Here is a 21,911-nt window from a genome sequence, read left to right as displayed (position 1 = left end):
CTTTTTCTGTGATGTATGTATGATGTTTCTGGGGGTGGTCTTGGGCTCCAGGGCAGGCCATTTAAAATGTCTATATAAGGGCAGGCACAGCTTTGTTCTGGGGTTACTCCTCCCTTCTACATGTACCGAGTGAGGACCCTGTTACAACAGTTTAATAAAGATCAGGCTTACTAGCTGCTTTGCTTCTCAATATTCTCTGATTGGCCTCTATTATTTTCTCCTACCAATAGGGAACCCACCTAAGGACTGTATATGGGCTCTTGGGTACCCCATAAGGGGAAAAGGGCAGATTTTGTTTACAACAACAGAAACGCCATTTACCTTCCCATCGCAGCAGTACCTATTTATCTACTTGCACTGGCATGCTTTCAAACTGCTAGGTTGGCAGGAGCTGGGACAGAGCAACAGGAGCTCATGCCGTCACAGGGATTCGAACCGCTGACCTTCTGATCAGCAAGCCCAAGAGGCTCAGTGGTTTAGACCACAGCACCACTGGGACTGGCAGCTATTGAGAGCCTTACTCTCCAGGAAACTGAGCGGCAAGCCGTTTGCAGGATGGGGATATGAATGGATGTGGAGGGCCTCTGGGCAAAGGCAAATTATTTTCACACCCTTTCTTTGCAACACATTCCAGGGGAAAAGGAGGCTTTGGTGCCTTCAAGTGCTGTATAGGGGAGAGAATTTGAAAAAGTTCATTTCCCCCTCATTGTTGCATGTCAAATGCCTCTTGCAAAAAGCCAGGCAAGGTCTGGGAGCCCCACTCTCCTCCTTTGTGTGTGACTGTACTATGGAAAGGTCACCCAGTTCCATGCAGAGATTTTCCACGAGGCCTCGTTGAGTTCCCCCTTACCGCAGATAACCAAGCTCTCTCTCGAATGTTTACCTCATTAAAGTGCAATGCATCTTATCAGCCCTCTCGTTAAGTGCATTTTCCAGGAATCTTTCCAGCTGCACTGGTCGTGCTGATTCCGAGAGTTATCGATTGACAGTTAGAAGCCCAGGTCTTCCTGAGGTGGCGAATGATACGAACACGAGAAGAGCCTTACTGGATCAGACCCACCCAGTCCAGCATCCTTTTTTCACAGGTCCAGAACACAGCAACCCTCTCCCTGCTTGTGATTCCCAAAATAAAAAAAATTCCTTCCAGTAGCACCTTAAAGACCAACTAAGTTAGTTCTTGGTATGAGCTTTCGTGTGCATGCACACTTCTTCAGATACACTGAAACAGAAGTTGCCAGATCCTTCTATATAGAGAGCATGCACACGAAAGCTCATACCAAGAACTAACTTAGTTGGTCTTTAAGGTGCTACTGGAATGAATTTTTTTATTTTGACTATGGCAGACCAACACGGCTACCTATCTGTAACTGTGATTCCCAAGCAACTGGTATTCAGAGAGATCCTGCCTCTGGCAGGCGAGATAGAACGGTTGTTTTTTTAAGGGTCCTTGAAACTGTGAGAGGTTTCCTAACAACTCTTAGCACCCATAGCAAACTACATCTCCCAAGATGCTTTGGGGGAAGGCCATGCCTGTCAACGTGGTAAACAGAATGCTTTAACTGTCTGGTGTGGATGTGATCAGAAGTGAGGTTGCTTCCAAAGCAATCTGTTCATTGAGTCTTCATTCTGACTTGAGGGGGAGGTTAGAGGATGTTGTGTCAGGCAGATGTGTGCAGAGGAAGGCAACCAGGATGATCAAGGGTCTGGAAACTTGAGCCTTATGAGGAACGGTTGAAAGATTTGGGTATGCTTAGCGGGTGGCGCTGTGGTCTAAACCACAGAGCCTGGGCTTGCCGATCAGAAGGTCGGCGTTTCGAATCCCTGCGACGGGGTGAGCTCCCGTTGCTCGGTCCCTGCTCCTGCCCACCTAGCAGTTCGAAAGCATGCAGCGCAAGTAGATAAATAGGTACAGCTCCAGCAGGAAGGTAAACGGCGTTTCTGTGCGCTGCTCTGTTTCGCCAGAAGCGGCTTAGTCATGCTGGCCACATGACCTGGAAACTGTACGCCGGCTCCCTCAGCCAGTAAAGTGAGATGAGTGCCACAACCCCAGAGTCGTCCGCGACTGGACCTAACAGTCAGGGGTCCCTTTACCTTTACCTTTAGCCTGGAGAAGAGGAGACAGAGGAGACATGATAGCCATCTTCAAATATCTGAAGAGTTGTCAGATGGAAGATGGAGCAAGTTTGTTTTTCTCCTGCTTCAAATTACAAGAAAGGTGATTTCAACTAAACATCAGGAAGAACTTTCTGACAGCAAGAGCTGGATGGGCTTTTCTTGGAAGATGGTGGACTTTCCCTCTTCGGAGGTTTTTTAAAGAGAGGTTGGGTCGCCATCTGTCACAGATGCTATGATCCCCGCATTGCAGGGGTTGGACTAGATGACTCTCATGGTACCTTCCAGTTCTATGAAGTGGTATCCCACACTTACCAGCACCTCTCTCTGTCACGTCTTCTGTTGCAAAAAGTCCAATCTTTTTAGAAAGAGGATTTGTTGTGCAGGCAACAATAATTGTGCACCTTGAGTTTATCATTATGCCACCTGAAAATAGTGACAATATGGAAGCAGTCTGTTTCTCTTTGCCCTGAATTGACCCCCTTTTTCTGCTTGGGGGGGGGGCTTTTGGAATGAGACTTGTAAAAGACTTTGCTCCATTCCATTTGGAGCTGCAAAATTGACAGCACTTAGAAGGAAGCCAGATGTCTCAATGTTCTTCCTAAGTGTCAATTCTGTTAGTGTAAAAGTCAACTAGCCAAGAAGGGGATGGACAGAGCTGTTGCTTAGCAACCAGTTAGAGTGGCGTGATCTTCACTAAGGTAGACCATGCTCTGATTGTCTGTGTTGTTCTGAGGGAGTTGTCTCTGTTTGTTTTAGCTCAAATATCTTCCTGCTATGTACAAGGCCTGAACTAAGAAAGACCAAACCCCTCTGTTCCTTTCCTTTCAAGTTATATGCTGTTATTGTTCAGGTTGCTCAGTAAAGCATCATAAGGATTTCATTTCCCTCTGCAGTCTGCGTTCAGTGACTAACACTCTGCCACCTGCTAACAAAATCTGTCAGGTCTTTTTTTTAAAAAAGTGCTACAGCTGGCTGTTGAGATGAGTCTTGCCAAAGTTCCCGAAATGCTTATCAGCATGGGAGACTTGCCTGACCATACATTGCGTGGAGAAGCAGAAGGGAGCAAAGAGGCCAAAATCAAAAACATGTAGGCCAAAATCAAACATGTAAGAAGCGAGTTGGATCACAGAACATGATTCTGTAAAGAAAAAGACTACTTCTGTAATTTGTTTGCTTGTTTGTACTCCTTATTGTGGGGCAGTTGCCCGTGGTGATAAATTATTTTGTGTGACTTTGCATTTTGCTAGTCTATCACTACCCTGTGTATTGTTTGTTGAAGTGCCCTTTGTACTGGCATCTAGCTCGGGGGGGGGGGGAGGCATTGCCTGTCTGTTTCCTTCCTGCCCTGCGGAGAGCACAGCGTACAGAGTTTACAGAGAGGGATAGTATCTCTAGTCGGGGTACAGTCAGCGCTATTTTTCTAGAAGAAGAGGTGCCAGAACTCACCACAAACACCTCCCTCGTTCTCTTAGAACAGCAATGGCACCCACCTGAAAAGTGTCTGAACTGAGTTAGGGCTGGGTTCCAACTAAATTTCAAGGCATATCCTGAAATTTCAAGGTATATTCTGGCATCGTATGTTGCTAAGGGACCAGTCTCATTCTCTCTTTTCCCCCACACACCTCCAGACCATGTTAGAAATTGAGATATGAAAGCTGGGAGCTAAACCTTAAGCCAAGGTTGTGCGTGCAACAACTTTTTTATAGCAAGAATACAGTGCTGAAAATGAATGAACTGCAGCTAAAATATTATGTTCACGTGGTCTAGTCCTTCCCCTGCGCGCACCCCCTAATATTCTTAAGAGGGTCTCTTCTCCAGTCTTCAGAGAGTAGCTGGAAGTGGGCAAACAGAAAAAGGTCCCCCCTTTCATAGCTGTCAAGTGTCCCTTATTTGAAGGGACAGTCCCTTATTCCAGCGCCATGTCCCGCTGCTGTCCCTTATTGATGGATGTCCCTTAAATGATGTCCCTTAAATTTCAAAGGAAGCCAGCCAGGGAGGAGGGAGGCTCCAACTGTGTTGCTTGGCTGTGTTGCTCACCCAATAAGAAGTCTAAGAACGACTGGGGGGTGGAGCTTGCATGCCTTGTGTGTGGCTAGTTAATGCAAGCTGAGGGGGTTTTTGAATGCTGGACGCCATTTTGTTGCACGTGCTGCTGCAAACTTTGCAGTGCAAAGCCAGGCCGGGGAGCCATCCTAAGTTGAGGCTGCATAGGCTTTGTGGTGCATGTGATTCAGATTCTATTCAGTTGAACCTCCGGTTACAAAGTTGGTTGGACAGTGTTCTCAAAGCTACCAGCATGAGTTTGACCAGACTGCAGGAGGACAGGAAGACTGGAGTGCCTGGAACAGGTGAGGCTGCAGGTCCCTTATTTTGGCTGCTGGTCCCTTATTTTCAAATCTGTAAGTTGACAGCTATGCCCCCTTTCCTTCCACTCTGCAGTTTTAATCTGAAATCTTAGGCACAGGACAGCGCCCGGAGCTCAGAAACTGTTTTCCCTAATGAAATTCCCCATCACAAAATGTGCCTAGAACAATGGGAGTTTTGAACATTGCTTCCAGAGTGGAATTCAATGGCGCAGTGACAAATTTCAGTTGTACAGTTGAAATTGGTTTGGTTTTCTTCTGCAGCAAACCGGCTTTGCCTTCAAAACCAACCTTTTTGCAATCCAGAAAGTGACTGGAAAAGCTGTGGAAAGTGTGGGATGATTATTGGGCACAACAGTGTCTAATCTCCCTGCAAAAAAATCAGAACGAATCTTCAATAAACTGCTTATGTTGTCTAACCTCCACAGCAAACTTTGCAGGAACAAATCAGAGTGGATGTTCAATGAACAGGTTTTGCTCTCTCTACTGAATTGAGTAGTAGATAGGTAGCCGTGTTGGTCTGCCATAGTCAAAAAAAAAAAAAAAAAAAAAAGAAGTGTGCATGCACACGAAAGCTCATACCAAGAACTAACTTAGTTGGTCTTTAAGGTTCTACTGAATTGGGTTGTCTTTGCTGCCCCCGTCTGGCAAGAAATGAATTTTTTCAGAACCCCCTTTACCCTGGTTTTGAAAGTTGAGGCGTCAGTTTTTTTAAGGATCCAGCTTATTTCTGTGATCCTAAGTTGTTTAAAAGGATGTGGTGGCACTGTGGTCTAAACCACTGAGCCTCTTGGGCTTGCTGATCAGAAGGTCGGCGGTTCGAATCCTCGCGCCGGGGTGAGCTCCCATTGCTTGGTGCCAGCTCCTGCCAACCTAGCAGTTCGAAAGCACTTCAAAGTGCAAGTAGATAAATAGGTACCACTCTGGCGGGAAGGTAAACGGCGTTTCCGTGCGCTGCTCTGGTTTCGCCAGAAGCGGCTTAGTCATGCTGGCCACATGACCCGGAAGAACTGTCTGCGGACAAACGCCGGCTCCCTCGGCCTGTAAAGCGAGATCAGCGCCACAACCCCAGAGTCGTCTGCGACTGGACTTAACCGTCAGGGGTCCTTTATCCTTACCTTTTTAAAAGTTGTTTAAAACTGCTTTTAATATTGTGTTTTAAAGTTGTGGAACACCCTGGGACTTCAGAGGGAAGTACAGGTAATCAATAACAGAAATAATATTGAGTCTACAGGCTGAAAACGCAGGGAGGTCAATCTGTGTTTCAGATTGCATGATGGTTCACATCAGCATGGTTGCATGTGTTTCTGAATAGCCTGCACTCAGTGGGCAGAGATGGGGCCTGGCTCTGTCTAGACAGCTTCACGTTTTCAAATTAAAACACATCGAAATGCAGGATTTCTCAGGAAAGCACAGGGTAGGTGTGAATTGTGGCTACGATAACACATGCACAGCTTCACAAGCCAGAGTTGGGGAAGCACTGGTTGCAGGATTCCCAGTCGCACCTGAAGACTCCAGGGATGGCACCTGTGGGCTTCTGCACTCAAAGCAGATATCCTACCACTGAGCTGTTGCCTTCCGCCAGCTGCATCTGTGATAGGAGCCTTTGAGGACGTCACCACTTTCTGAAACAGATGTGCCAGGGCTAGATTTTTGGTCACAGTCCTCCGCCCGTGGAACCACAACCACATTTTTGTAATGGTGCCTTTCCCCCATTCCTTTTCACGATTACCATGCAAACAGAATCGGCCACCAACATACCCAGCCTTTCGCCTCCCGCCCCTGCCCACTATAACCGACAGCGGTTTCCTTCTTGCTGCCTTTCAAATGTCCAAAGCAATATAGACCTCTAATGAATATTTCCGATGGCAAGATGAGAGTCTTTATTCTTTTTTGGGGGGGTGGGGGAGGGGGCGGTGTGGTGGGACAAGGAAGTGAGGAGACAAGGATGGTCGGGGAGTGAGAAACCCACAGATACTGCTGTCGAAGCTCATTAACTTAAAATAACATTATTCTTTTTTTCATATTTTTTTTTTTACAAAAATAACCAGAAAGGGGAAATAAAATAAAATAGAGGCTGTTCACTTCTCATGGAGAATCTGAAACATTTTCCTTCACGTTCCTAGGAATGTTAACTGTGTCGCTCATTTTAACGGGCGTGTTGCATCCTGTGATTTTGTTCTTTGTTTTGCTTTATTTCTAAAAAAACTATTTCATCCCTTTTATTTGCATCCCTGAATTGCTGTGGTATGTTCTGGTCCACCTGACACGCTCTGTCATAGTGATCTCTGAAGCTGTGCCGCTGTCCAAAGGCTGGCCAAGGCAAGGCCTACGCAGAGTCTGAGAGCTGAGCCGGATGAGGGCCACCCGGGAGAGGAAGACGTGCAGGAGCAGACCTCGCTCTCGGAGCGGCTCTCGTCGTGGTGCCCCTGCCTGGACCGGCCCCCTGTCCTGCTGCTCTCGGCCGGCTCAGGCGAATCTGCCTGCATGTCGCTGCACACCAGCCAGTCTCTGGCAATGGATTGTGGGTAACCGGGCTCAGCTTCCAAGTCACTGTCCATGACTTTCCAGTATTCTTTTCCCTTGAAGAAGTAAGTTGCCCCTGGAAAAGGAAGCAGAAGGGGAACCTGAGAAGAGCCTATCTGTCATGGAGCAAGTCAGTCAGTAAATCACACAGTTCAAGGCTGGAGTTAACTCGTTATTAGAAGAACATGATTTCCACAGACTCGGCTGGGTTTCAGGCCTAATGAGCACAGCAGCTCATACCCTGTAGGTCCTACGCCATGAAATCAGTTGCTGAGATTAGAAGTCTGCCTTCCTACAGCCATCTATGTCTCCTCCCCTCCAGGGCTTCTTCCAAGCAATCAGAGACTGTGCCTGAGTGCAGCCCGTCTTTACTCCACCCATTTCATCCCTCTCCTGGTTTTGGGAGTCAGAGGGAGAGGGGACCTTGTTGCAGCAGGAGGAGGGACACTTGTGACTCTTCATTAGCCTGATTCATTTCTGCCTCTTGACTTCCCTCCTCCCACTTGCCTGCTTCAGCTTCTGCCTCTGATTCTCGACTGCTGTCTGCCATGTACTCCCCCAACTCACTGAGCCCTGTTACCCCTTCAGCTTCCGATAGCTCCTCTTCCTGGTCTTCTCCCTCTGACCACTCATCATTGTCCCACCACCGCTTCCTGGGCTCCGAGCTTTCTTCCCTTCATGGTTCCCCAGCTGGTTCCTCTCATCATTCTTCTCTGCATCCAACAAGTCCATGCCACTTGCTGGACCTGATTCATCTAGTTTGGTCTCCTGTTCTTGCAGAAGACAACCAGATGCCTATGAGAAGTCCACAAGGAAGACTCAAGCAGAACAGTGCTCCCTCTTCCTTTGTCCGTATTCATTCATTCCCTTTTCTCAGAAACATGTGGACTGGAATCGTACTGTCTTTTCATTGAAAGGGCAATAGCTCAGTGACAGAGCGCAGAGCCTTGTGTGCAGAAGGCCCTAGGTGCAACCGCTGGCACATCTGAGCAGGGCTGGGTGGCACATCTGTCTGAAACCTTAGAGCAGCCTTTCTCAACCTGTGGGTCAACAGATGTTGTTGGACAACAACTCCCATCACCCCTAGCCATCAGGACCAGTGGTCAGGGATGATAGGAGTTGTAGTCCAACAACATCTGGGGACCCGAGGTTGGGAAAGGCTGCTATAGACAACAATAAGCTAAATGGTAGAGTATATGGCAATTTAGGATGAGTCCTGTTGCATCAGGGCAAAGGACCATCTAGTCCAGCATCTTGTTCTCACATTGGCTGCCCAGATGCCTATGAACCTGCTCAGTAGCCACAGAATGCTAGCTGACCTCTGGGTGGGGAGAATGTTAAGGGGCTGAGCATGCAGGACAGAATGTTGGTTGATCCTTGGGAAGGGGAATGGAATGCAGTATCCTGGCAATGGGCATGGCCGGTACCCTGCATAGATGTGTTCCATGCGGCAACCTTTTGTTGTAGGCCCTGCATGCATATTTGAAATACAGTGGTACCTCGGGTTAAGTACTTAATTCGTTCCGGAGGTCTGTTCTTAACCTGAAACTGTTCTTAACCTGAAGCACCACTTTAGCTAATGGGGCCTCCTGCTGCTGCCGCGCTGCTGGAGCCCGATTTCTGTTCTTATCCTGAAGCACAGTTCTTAACCTGAAGCACTATTTCTGGGTTAGCAGAGTCTGTAACCTGAAGTGTATGTAACCCGAGGTACCACTGTATTGCAAATTTTTCAATTTTAGTTTGAACTTGCAAACTGAAGGCAGATAGACACATACAGTGGATGCTCGGGTTGCGAATGTGATCCGTGCGGGATGCACATTCGCAACCCGCATCTGTGCGTCTGTGAATGCGCGGGTTGTGATTCGGCGCTTCTGTGCGTGCGCAAAGCACGATTTAGTGCTTCTGCGCATGCGCGACTGCCGAAACCCGGAAGTAACCCATTCCGGTACTTCCAGGTTTTGGCAGTCCGCAACCAGAAAAAACACAACCTGAAGCGGACGCAACATGAGGTATGACTGTACTTCATAGGTTCCATTGCATAATTATTCTCCCTCATACTAGGGCTTCCACCATTTATATGGATAGTTGGCCATTTCATGCATCCATGGATCAAAACAATTAGGCCATCAAGAGGTTTGCTGTGACCACAGCAAAAGCGTGTGCAGCTAGTTACACAGTGTTAATTATTTTAATTATTAAATACAAGTTGGGAGACACACACACTCATTCTGGCCTTTATGTTGTAGCATTCTGAGCACAGGGCGAAGTCTCGCCAGCTTGATGTACAGCCCCTCCCTCCTCCCGTTTGATCCAGTGCTTAACACTTACCGTCGGACCATCGCGTGGCATCATCCAGCCCACTGGGGACCCCCTTCCACAACATGGTCTCCAAAGGATAGCCAGGATCCATCCTCCGCTCGTGGTCATCATAGCACCAGTAGAGAGTGTCCTTAAAGAAATAAGTCTTGTCATTCTGGGCCCAGGAAAATGCGGCGTCGATGCCTCCCGGCGGCAAGCCAAAATCCGAGATGGGCCGGGGGTAACCTTCCTCCACATTATTGTCCTTGAAGACCCAGTATCTGTCCCCTGGGGAGAAGAAACAGACAGGTAGGTAGCAATGTCATTCCTGCTTCACAGCACAGAGCTAGCTTCTAAAAAAGAGAGAGGCTGTGGTAGTCTCTAGCCCTGCTGTAAGGTAAGCAGAGTCTACCTAGACAACTTGGAGACGTCTGGAGGACTTAAGGTCTGCTGTAAATTAAAATGCTGAGGCTCTTACTTAGATTATTAGCGGGAAATTTTGGAGTTGTGAATCTAAAATAGAAATAAGTAGAAATACTTTATTGTCACTGTACCACTTGTTTACAGTGAGATTAAACGACCCCCTCCCCCCATCTCTCAGTCCTTGTTACACTCTGTGTGCTGTTGTATGACCACCAACCCAGAACATCAACTGCAATGTTGCTGTCTTCCATTCATGGCCCACTGGTAGAAACTGTTCTTTAGCTTGTTGGTGCGGCTTATCATGCTTCTATACAGGCAGGAGATTAAAAAGGTGCTGGCCAGGGTGTGAGTCATCCCTGAGAATGTTCCTCACTCTTCTGAGGCAACGGTCTCCTGCGATAACATCTAGCGGACTCAGGGGGCAGCCCATGAAATCATGTGCTGTCTTCACCACCCTCTGTAGGGACTTTCTGTCCATGGCTGTCAAACCAGCGTACCACACAGTAATATAGTATGAGAGAACACTTTCTATCGTGGACCGATAGAAGGGAATCATCAGTTGCTGTCTAACATTGTTCTTTTGCAAGACCCTAGGGAAATGAAGTCTCTGTTGGGCCTTCCTAACCACCTGGGCTGTCTTGACCTTCCAAGTAAGATCTTCACTAAGATGGACTCCCAGGAATTTAAAGGAAGAGACTCTCTCCACACGGCCCCCGCTGATATACAAAGGGGCTAGCTCCCCTCTCTTCCTCCGAAAGCCCAACACCAATTGCCTTGCCAATGTTTAGGTGCAGATTGTTCTCTGAGCAACATGTGGATACCTTTTGAACCTCCCCCCTGTATGCAGATTCGTCTCCGCCTGTAATTAAACCCCTTATGGTGGTGTCATCAGCAAACTTAATAATTGCAGTAGATAGCAAAGAACACCTCCTTCTTACCTTCATAGACTAGGGCTAAGACTACAGTATTGTCAGGTGTGGGGGAAAGGGAAAGGGAAAGACCAAGGAGACTTCTCAAGGCTGTGTGTGTTTTGCCTTTCAGTTCTTGCTGGCTGTGGCTGTCCTTTCCCGATTAGCCAGTGGAGGGCAGCATTGCTCAGTCGACGAGCCAACACCAGGCTCTCCTAACAATATCCTTGACACATGTATAATTCCATGTTTGTGTCGTGTTTCCAATAAAGAGGACTAATCCCTCTCACCGTCAACTCCTGCCATGCCATCTGATTTCAAGGGGAAGAAGACAAAGATGCAATTTCTTATTGTGTCAGTGACTTTACGCAGAGGCTTTCTAGGTGAGTGAACCGCGGGGAGTGTGCTCACTTAGCAGTGGAGCACACATTGGCAAGCCTGCGTGTAATTGCCAGCTGCCATTCACGGATGCTGGCAGAACAAGGTGTCTAGGTCAGAAGGAGGGGTGGAGGAGAAGTCCTGTGTGATTCCTAAATGAACCAAAATGCAGCAGTCCTTTGAAACTTGCACTTTTCTGAATTTTGCAATGCAGTTCTCTAGCCAAGTGGAAGTGAGAGCTGGACCATAAAGAAGGCTGATCGCCGAAGAATTGATGCTTTTGAATTATGGTGCTGGAGGAGACTCTTGAGAGTCCCATGGACTGCAAGAAGATCAAACCTATCCACTCTGAAGGAAATCAGCCCCGAGTGCTCACTGGAAGGACAGATCCTGAAGCTGAGAGTCCAATACTTTGGCCACCTCATGAGAAGAGAAGACTCCCTGGAAAAGACCCTGATGTTGGGAAAGATGGAGGGCACAAGGAGAAGGGGACGACAGAGGACGAGATGGTTGGACAGTGTTCTTGAGGCTACCAGCATGAGTTTGACCAAACTGTGGGAGGCAGTGGAAGACAGGAGTGCCTGGCGTGCTCTGGTCCAGGGGGTCACAAAGAGTCAGACACGACTAAACGACTAAACAAAAACAGCCAAGTGTCATGGGCTGGTGGATGCAGAGGAATGGTGTAAGGAACCAGCTGGGAAATCCCCAAGGGAAGAAGGTTCAGAGTCCTGGGATTGGTGGTGGGGCAATGATGAGTGGTCAGAGGCAGAAGAGGACTGGGAGAAGGAGGTAGCAGAAGAGGGAACAGGGTTTAGTGAGCAGGGAGAGTCTGTGGCAGAAAGAAGTCCAGAATTGGAGGCAGAAGCTGAAGCAGGGGAGGAGGGAGCCCAAAAGGCAGAGAGGAGTCAGACTAGTGAAGAATAATGGGTGTTTCCTCCAGCTGCTGTGATAAGCTCCCTTTCTCACTGCTCTCCCAGAACTAGAAGAGGCATGAAAAAGGTGGAGGAAAGGTTGACTTCAGGCAGGAACAGTCTCTGATTGCTGGGAAAAAGCCCTGGAGCGGAGGGGAGTTAGATGGCTGTGGGAAGGTGGGGATTTTCAGTCTCGGAAACTGATCCATGGGGCAAGACGTACTGGAGACAAGCTGCTGTGTCATCAGGACTGGCACTCCACCAAGTCTGGGCAGATGCTGTTCTTGCTAATAAAGAGTTAACTCCAACCTGAACAGTGTGATTTACTGATCAGCTCACTCCTGTCATAACAAATGAGGTGTACAAAAAAACACGATATGTACTGGAGTAAAGTGTGCACAAAAATGCATATATGAATAAAAATAGCAAACAAAACTGCATTGCACTAGAAGAACAGGAGTTTGGATTTGATATCCCGCTTTATCACTACCCTAAGGAGTCTCAAAGCAGCTAACATTCTCCTTTCCCTTCCTCCCCCACAGCAAACACTCTGTGAGGTGAGTGGGACTGAGAGACTTCAAAGAAGTGAGACTGGCCCAAGGTCACCCAGCAGCTGCATGTGGAGGAGCAGGGAAACGAACCCGGTTCACACACTGGCTCCTGGGGGGAAATTGTTTTGCAAAAATGTGTAGATTAGGCAAAATTGTATTAGGATAAATTTACAGTAAAATGCTAATGAATTTGCAGCAGGACGTAATATATATATATATCACAAATTGATGTGGCAATGTGAAGAACTGAACCTAAGATGGGGAAAAACCAAGAAAGTGAAACTTACATTTCCCCCCCATCCAGAATCGAAAGGAGCTGGTGCAATGTTGCCTGAAGGCATGTGGTGACAACACCCAGCACAGGCCAATGATGTCGTCAATCCATGTCAAGTACTATTGGCACACCAGTGATGCTCTCAGGACAGGACTTGAGGGCATTTTGGAGTAAATGAAGTAATGAACATTACCATCTAAAGCTAGAGTGGGGAACCTGTGGCCTTCGAGATGTTGTTGGAGTCTAGCACCCATCATCACTTCCCACCCCGATCTAAAAAGTGGCTTCCTTGCAAGACCATGCATACCAAAGTCTAAAATTACCCAGGTGAGCCACAGCTCACCACAAGACATTAGCAACATGCAGCTGGGAAAGCCCAGGAGACTACTAGAGTGATGTTCAGCTTGATTATCTGGAATCAAACCAACACATGTCATTTGAGACAAGTAATTTTCTTCCAGCTGAGCAATCTGTACTCTAAAGCTTAGAGATGAGGCTCAAAGAGGCTTAAACACAGTGGGGGAACAAAGAATCTGGGAATGCCAAAGAAAGGGTCACCTACAACTGTGTCAAATGCTTTCTCTTACCTTTGAAGAACACAATCTTGTGGTCGTGGGTTCTCTCATAAACAGCATCCACACTCTCCAGGTTCAGAGGCAGCCCACGCCAGAAACGATGGATCTGAGCTGGCTGGAGGGAGACCAGATGTTTGTTGCGAGTCAGTCTCCAGAAGTATTTGCCTGGATGAAGAGGCATTGGTTAGTAGGAGATTGTTATGTACTGAGTTGAATAGGATCCAAAATGCAGCAGTCTGATTGGTCCTAGAACAATAGGATTCAGAATGCAGCAGTCTGATTGGTCCTAGAACAATGCAGCAGTATGATTGGTCCACACAGCCACCCAATCCAGCTACAGGTGGAAGTGAATCCACAACCTGATTGGCCTACAGAAGAATCCCAGAATTAGCCAATCACATGCAGCCCATTGTATAAATAATGTATATAAAGCAGATATTTTGGGGAAACTTTCATTCCTCCTCACCACTATGAGCTGAATAAAGAGCATGAAATCCACACTCGACTCCGAGTACATTCCAGAGATGCAACTCTTTCCCCAGGGGCACTTCTTTTTCTCCCTTGACAATTTTTTATTTTTGCAGCCCTCTGAACAACAGCTGGTTGAAGGAAGCTTGTGGAACTTGTGGTCAGAGCCCGAACAGCCTTTGTGGTTTTGTTAGCAGTCTCATGGGTAACCTCCTGTTCGATGCACATGCAGCAAAAATCCCATGGGAGGCGGGGAAATGCTTTGCTAACTCAAGACGGCCCTTGCAAGTCTGTATTCAAGGTGGCTTGGCTCCTTCCTGACTTCTGCAATTCCAACAGGTGGTGACGTAGTCTTTCAGAAAATTGGATCCTAGCCTAATAGGGCAGAAGGCAAAAGGGGGGGGGGGAGCCCACACCACAACCCCCTCTCCAAGCTCTTCAACATCTGCAGGGCGGTTCAATTTTTTTCTTTTTAAAAATACAGTTGTAAGGATTTATTTCATCAGCTGGTAATTATGCAGCACTTTGCATATTTGTTTTATATGACACGGGCCGATGCATGAATAATGCATTGGAATGCAGTCTGGATAGCAGCAATTACAAATTCTTTGAAGATGGTGGGTTTTTTTTCTTTTTAAAAAGGACAGGAAAATTAAAACCTCAGCCTTCGAATTGGGTGCCCTTTGCATGTTTATGGGAAATGCATGCAATTAGATCGAGATGTTCTTTGCATCCCTAATGAAGCTTTTGCTACAAAAAGGGCAGCTTCCCAGTATTTCTGGGAGAAATATCGCCGGGTCATATCGTTCCTCCCTAGCCTCCCCCACCGAAAAGGTATTAAACACCCAAAGTTCAAAGTGTTCCAAAGCTAATTTGTCATAAATGCTGTCAGGAACACAGGGGAAGTGTAGCTTAGGAGGAGAGAATATGGTCTGCATGCAGAAGGTCCCAGTTTCTTTTCTGGATAACCTAATCCAGGTTTCAGGCTCTTTCCTACATAGAGAAGGGCAGGAGGAGCTCTGCAGGGGGCTGACTAGTTAAAAAGCTGCCAACCTCCAGAAGAAGACTATTCTCTCCCTTTTTTGTAAAGTTTTTTAAAAAATATTTATACTCTTTTGATGGGTATCCTTGCCCTTTCTCTGGTTGCCTCCCTTGGGTCAATTTCTAGAGTGCAAGATGCACGGGACATGGGCCTGTCCTTTCATCACTTGCAAAGTGAGATTTACGTGGGTGGCATTTATTATTCCTCCTCCAGGAGGAGCCAGCAATCTCCGGGCCTCACCATCTCCATCTGCAAAATGGGGCTAATAGTGCTGCTGTCCATTTCACATGGCTGCTCTAAGGATGTCAGGAACTGGCTGGACACTGAGAAGTCTGGTGGTTGAATGCTGAGGAGTGGGGCACCCAGAGAAGTGGGGGTTGGAGACCGACTTGGAAGAAGGGATCGGTGATCCGTAGGAGCCTGTTACAGCTGGGAGATGAGAGTCAGAGACAGGAGAAGGTGCAGGACTGGAGAATGAAGAAGAGGTGCAGAAGGAGAGAGAGATAGGTCAGGCTGGTATTGCGCCAAGGGCTTCCACACTTCCTCCTCCTCCTCCTCCTGACCCCACCTCTCCTGCCCCACTGTCTCCCAGGACCAGAAGAGGAGTGAAGAGGGAGGAGCAGAGGCAGTTTACAAGCAGGTTGCAAGCCAAGGTCAGGGGTGAGGCCTTTTAGTTGCGGCAACTGCCTCATTGGCTGCACATCTAGGAGAAGTTGGGAGACATAGGACTGATGGATATGCCTTTCCCTAACTTGACAATGAAGATTATATTCCTCACTCTGGATATTCCGTGCCTGTCAGCGCCAAGACAAAGGGCTACTATTGTAATACTGAACGTGAAATGTTCTGAACACACCATAAATACTAAATATGATGATACAGTTGTTGTTAATGATGACATTATTATTATTATTATTATTACTATTATTATTATGGGGGGCGGTTCAGGTGGCGAAATGTACAAATATAATACGGGTTATGTCAGGCTGTCAGCAAATCAGTAGAAAAGTGACGCTTGCTAGTATCCTATTAGAATGATAGTACACTGGAGACAATGCATCCATGTCGGTTATTGGGGCAGGAAGAGATTAATATACAGTATATATAAGATCTAAAATACTTGGCTCAGTTAATCTCTTTTAAGAACCATGATAAGTTACAAAGAACAAATGGGTTGTCTTACATTGAATGAGGTTGATTGCCTTTCCGTGATTTGCATTTAGCATTTGGATAGTGTTTGTAGAATTATAAACAGGTGAATTTTTGTAGTGGCTGTTTCTTTTTTTTAAAAAATAGAATATTTTATTCAAAAACATTACTCCTAATAATCATATATAGTCGTCATCAGAAAGAAGACTACAATGAAAGCAGAGGTGGCTTGGAACGAATGCTTTTGCAGTCAGAAAGCATCTTAGCCAAGGAACCATTGGAGATTCTCCAAATTTTGAATGCGCAAGAGCTCTCGCGGGAGAGCAACCGAAGGCGAGGCTGTACCCAGGCTTCTCTGCTTCTCTTCCTTTTTTCACTCCCGGACACGTCTTGCGAGCAGCTGTTGCAGAGTGTGATGCCAGATGGGTTGCATCATTAAGGCACACATAGCTGGAGTGTCAGAGACTTGAACAGAGTCTCAGGCTGGGGAGACGGAAGCCTTAGGGAAGGAGCGGAAGGGGCCTCATCCAGTCTGGTGCCAGCATCCTAGAACAAGCATCAGGGCCTTGGCAGGGCTTGCTGGTACTGCCATGGGGCTCCTGTGGCTGCTGCAGCTCTTGCCTCTGCCTTGCTCATCTGTGGCAGCAGCTGGCGTAGACTAGAGAGGTGACCCTTGCTTAGGGCTCACACACTAGAAGTTGCCATCATCATCACACCAGCCCTGCCCCTACATGCATACCAAGTCAGACCACTGATTCTTCTACTCAGGGCTGTCTACACGGGTGGCACTGTGGTCTAAACCAGTGTTTCGAAACCTTGGGCCTTTGAACTACAATTCCCATCATCCCTGACCACTGGTCTTGCTAGCTAGGGATGATGGGAGTTGTAGTCCAAAAACAGCTGGCGGCCCAAGGTTGGGAAACACTGGTCTAAACCACTGAGCCTCTTGGGCATGCTGATTGGAAGGTCAGCGGTTCGAATCCCTGTGACGGAGTGAGCTCCCGTTGCTCTGTCCCAGCTCCTGCCAACCTAGCAGTTCGAAAGCACGCCAGTGCAAGTAGATAGATAGGTACCACTGCGGCAGGAAGGTAAGCAGCATTTCCATGCACTCTGGCTTCCGGCACAGTGTTCCATGGCACCAGAAGCGGTTTGTCATGCTGGCCACATGGCCCAGTGTAGGAATGATCGCTGGGTACGGAGCACACTCCCCACCTGCAGGCAGCCTCAGCTGTCTGCACTCATGACCTTGGGGTGTGGGACACACTCCCCCTCACAGATAAAGCCACAGCTGTCTGAACATCTTGCCCTCTGTCTAACCTTTTGCGGTCTCAAGTCTGCGGTGTCCTGTCTGTGACCTTTGTCTCTGAGACCTTTGTCTCCTTCGTCATACACTGTACAAGGGGAAAATGATGTGGTGGAAACAGGTGCCAAAATCGCTTTGTACCACCCCACAATCTCGGGAGTGGAAGATGTGTGACGGTCATAGCCCAAAATGTATCTGCCTGGGTTTGCATATTGTGTCAATAAAAGGAGCCTCCACAGAGCTGGCCGGCAGCTTGCTTGCAGCTCACCTGCATTATCAACTTCTGCCTCATGTCCTTCACTTCAGCCCAGAAAGCTGTCTGTGGACAAATGCCGGCTCCCTCAGCCTGAAAGTGAGATGAGCGCCTCAACCCTATAGTCACTTTTGACTGAACTTAACTGTCCAGGGGTCCTTTAGTTTACCCTTCCCCCCCCCCCCACACTGACTGGCAGTGGCTCTCCAGGGTTTGAGACAAGGGGCCTCTCCCAGACCTGCCTGGAGATGGCAAGCATTGAACCAGCTATGATCTTTCCCCAGCTAGTGTGGCCTGGAAGCAAACCCCAGCAGTGTGCTGTTGTTGTTTTTAAAGGAAAAGAGCCACATGCTCACCTTTGAAAAAGAAAGCCTCTCCTCGAATCTGAGCCACTGCGTCAAAATGTGTGTTGCATCTGTTGGGCACGTCTCTTCTGAGCCTAGTGGAACACAAAACAAAACGGCGTTGCTTATCATTCGTGATGTCATAGGTTCTGTCCAATCAGGCAGGGCTACCCAAAGCTGTCAATAGCTAGGGCACAGTTGTTGCTTTTGCTCCCCCCAGAGGAACACTTCTTTATTGCACTCAAAAATGAGTTTTCGTTTCTTGATTATCTCTGAGAATAAGGGGCATTCTCCTTGCTACTGCAAGAAAGCCAAGGGCAACAGGTCTAAGAAATTCAATCCCTGGCATCTTCATTAAAAAAAATCAGGTTGTTGTGATTTAAAAATAAAATAAAAATGGCAGATGAAGATGATGGACTATATGGAACTTGCCAAACTGACTGGGAGACTCTGAGACCAGAGAGAAGAGATGGTGGAAGAAGATTGGAAGAAGTTTAAAGAATATTTGAAAAAAAAATGTTAATATTTAAATCTTAGAATAGCTTTGGAAGTGGATAGAGGCTGTAGGGTTAGAAGTAGAAGATAGCGTATTTTAAAATAGTATTATTTGTAAGTGACAAAATGTGAATATTTTTATGGTAAAAGTAAACGTGATAAAAAATGGTTAAAAATTAGGATATATGTAAACTGCTAAAGATGAGGTAAAATGAAAATCAGATGGGGGGACTTGGGGAAACTCATCTAACAATGTTTAGAAAAAATAAGGATAATACAAGAATTTGTTTGTATTGTTTGTTTTTCTGTTTGTGTTGTTTAGTTGTGTTATAAAACGAATAATTTTTTTTGAAAAAATAAAATAAAATAAAATAAAAAATCCTTTGTCCTGGAGATCCACAAATCTGAGCCAGAGAAACACCTCTCAGCTTTTTCTGATATGCTGCATTAATTAGTCTACCAGAAGCTCCAGAGTGGCCCACTTTGGACATTTTACATCGTATACCTAATTTACGCCCTTTGGATCCGCATCTGTTCCAGTGCAAGAGATTTAGCAACACATGTAATTCTGAAATCAGTGGGATTTGAAAAGGTTTGAGTTTATCTGGATCAAATATACTTTGGAGTTCTTCTTTTAGCTGAAAATTCGGAGGTGGTGCTGATGGACTACCTCTGCATGGAGGGTCCTTGCCAAGCTCCCTTCCCAATGGCAGCTGGTGCCCCTGAAAACGGGTAAGGCAGAAAGCAGGGAGCCTCAACAGTAGATGGAGCCAGAGCCAATGGCAGATGGAGCCAATTTATTCTACTTTTGTCAGCGTTCTCCTCCTTGAGTTCTACAAGGGCAACACTGAGATGAAGGAGAAGGAAGCTAACAGGCCAGCTCCAGGGGACCGAGGTGTCTTCAGACCCCTTGAAATCTCTGGGCAAGGGGCCAGGCTCCCTCAATGTTGAGGGGGCGGAGGAGGCAGCTCCCAAAGGTTGGCCTTTTCGCCTGTCGACCTCCTCCATGTATTGTCACATGTCCACTGAAGGTCCAGCACTGTGGCGTGACCCTCTGAGGAGCCCCGCGTGCTGGTGCCAGGTGTGTGTGATGTCACACATGTGTGATGGCCTGGGACTTGGGCTTAGACTCGGAAGCAGAGTAGTCTCAGTCCGCACCGGATCCTTTGCCTCAGGCATCACCTGAACCAAGTCTGGGGCCTGATCCTGAAGAGTCCCAGTCTGCACAGGTTCCCCTGCAACAAACACCAGCTGGGCCGAGTCAGGGGCCTGAGCCTGCCCTGGCTCCAGATGCGGGGATGACCTCGTTGCCTTCAGCTGGGCCATCACTTACAGCTGCTCCACTACCGGTTTGGTCAGGGGAGGCTGAGGCGGCCCCTGGGTCTAGTCACCCACTGACGTCTCCTGAGCTGCAGAGACTAAGATCTGAGAGAAGGAGGGACCTGAGTACTCGCAGGAGGAGTGCTCGCCTTTGGGCGAGACAAGGAGGTGAGTCACTGGGGGATCAGGACTGGCTGTTACCTCGACAAAGATAAAAGGGTGTCGGACCCTGCCCCAGGTTGCGGGAGCAACATTGCTGTTTGCTAGAACATGCCTGAGACCCTGCGCCCGACCTAGCCTGGTTTCCTGCCTGGGGCCTGTCGGACTGACTCCTCACGGAATCCTTGAATTTGGGACTGGACCTGGACCGCGTTGCTCGGGTTAACCCCTGGGCCCAGCACAACATGCACAACAGCCCCCTGCATAGCTGTCAACCTTCCCTTTTTTGTGGAAAATTCCCTTATTCCAGCGCCATTTCCTGCTGCTATCCCGGATTGTTATATATCCCATAGACTGTCCCCGGGACAGGTGAGGCTGCTGGTCCCTTATTTTCAAATCTGAAAGTTGACAGCTATGGCCCCCTGCAATGTTGTGTACAACTCAGTTCCTCTGGCTGGGTGTAAGTAAGAAGGCAGGTACTAGGGGACTGGTTGGGTGCAAACTAAGGCTGCTGAGGCAGGACCCAATTCACACCAATAGACCAGCCTCCATTGCCCTATCTCTTATGATCTTTGGAGAATCCCACATGACACACAAGAATCATAGAATCCATAGAGTTGGAATGGACCCAAGAGATGTCTAGTCCAACCCCCTGCAATGCAGGAATCTCAGCTAAAGCATCCATGACAGTTGGCCATCCAACCTCTGCTTAAAAACCTCCAAGGGCAGAAAACCCACAACATGGGACCCTCGTACCTACGGGACCGCCTCTCCTGGTATGCCCCACAGAGAAACCTACGGTCTGCAAATAATAACATCCTCAAGGTCCCAGGCCTCAGAGAGGTTAGGCTGGCCTCAACTAGAGCCAGGGCCTTCTCGGCTGCAGCTCCAAACTGGTGGAATGCTCTGTCAAAAGAGACTAGGGCCCTGCGGGACCTGACATCTTTCCGCAGGGCCTGCAAGACAGAGTTGTTCCGCCAGGCCTTTGGTCAGGGCGCAGCCTGACTCCCTCCTCTGGCAACCTGCACATAATTCTGCTTAATTGGTTGCCATCAATTTGATTTAATTAATTTTTATAATGAAATATTTTAGATTGTGTGATTATTTGACTGATTATTTGATTGTTGTTAGCCGCCCTGAGCCCGGCTTTGGCTGGGGAGGGCGGGATATAAATAAAATTTATTATTATTATTATTATTATAACATCCCAAGGGAGACCATTCCACTGACAAACAGCTCTTGCTGTTGGAAATCTTTTCTGTATATTTAGTCAGAATCTTCTTTCTTGTAACTTGAAGCCACTGCTTCGAGTCCTACCCTCCACAGCAGGAGAAAACAAGTCTGTTCCCTCTTCCAAGCCCTTGAGATATTTGAAGATAGCTACCCAGCTCCTTCGTCCGCTCTTCATAAGGCTTGGTTTCCAGACCCTTGATCATCTCAGTTGCCCTCTTCTGCACACCTTCCAGCTTGTGCAGGGCTTTTTTCCAGGGAGAACTCACAGGAATTCAGTTCTGACACCCCTCAGGGGGCGCCATTACCACTCTTCTGCACACAGAAGACTTACCATTTGCTTGTTCGTCTTCTTTGCTTCAGACATAGCCGAATAAACCCTTAAAAATATTTTTAACCTCTCTTGCAGGCCTGAGCTCATTCTGAGCTTTAGCTAGTCTGACCTTCCCTTGCAACCGTTGGCTACTTGTGTAAACTCCTCCTTTGTGATTTCCCCTTCCACTTCTTATGCATGCCCTTCTTAGCTCATCTGTAAGCTCCTTATTCATTCACACAGGTTTCCTTAGATCCACTTTTTTTTCTTGTTGGAACTGTCTGCATTAGGGCCTTCAATATTTCTCCATTTAGAAACTCCCATCCATCTTGGACTCTTTTGTCTTTGAGTATTTCTGACCATGGGACGTCACTCACTATCTCCTTAAGCTTTTTGAAATTGGCCTTCTTAAAGTCCAGAGTGCGTGTCAGATTACACTCAGCTTTCCCTTTCCTCTTGTGAAACCCAGAAAGACACGATCACTTCCTCCCAAGTTTCCGAGTACAGTGGTAC

The 21,911-nt window shown here is 47.5% G+C and overlaps 1 protein-coding gene across 2 annotated transcripts in view; it reads right to left on the bottom strand.

The window, feature by feature from the left end:
- MMP17 (matrix metallopeptidase 17) overlaps window positions 1-21,911 on the bottom strand; it is a 273,972-nt gene that overhangs the window by 106,990 nt on the left and 145,071 nt on the right. Inside the window, exons 7-10 of one of the 2 annotated variants that reach the window (XM_081174927.1) lie at window positions 17,894-17,976; window positions 13,335-13,487; window positions 9,333-9,590; window positions 6,338-7,080 (exon numbers count right to left, since the gene is read on the bottom strand). In XM_081174927.1, the coding sequence (XP_081031053.1) occupies window positions 6,755-7,080; window positions 9,333-9,590; window positions 13,335-13,487; window positions 17,894-17,976 (820 nt within the window). In that variant the 3' untranslated portion in view covers window positions 6,338-6,754. Of the gene's footprint in view, window positions 1-6,337; window positions 7,081-8,690; window positions 9,591-13,334; window positions 13,488-17,893; window positions 17,977-21,911 lie in introns of those variants that run through there. The other variant, XR_014002950.1, reaches the window with a different exon arrangement.

Source organism: Podarcis bocagei (genome assembly GCF_964188305.1).
Source record: "Podarcis bocagei genome assembly, chromosome: 16".
NCBI classification, from domain to species: domain Eukaryota; kingdom Metazoa; phylum Chordata; class Lepidosauria; order Squamata; family Lacertidae; genus Podarcis; species Podarcis bocagei.
This window is presented reverse-complemented; position numbering and strand designations above follow the sequence as displayed.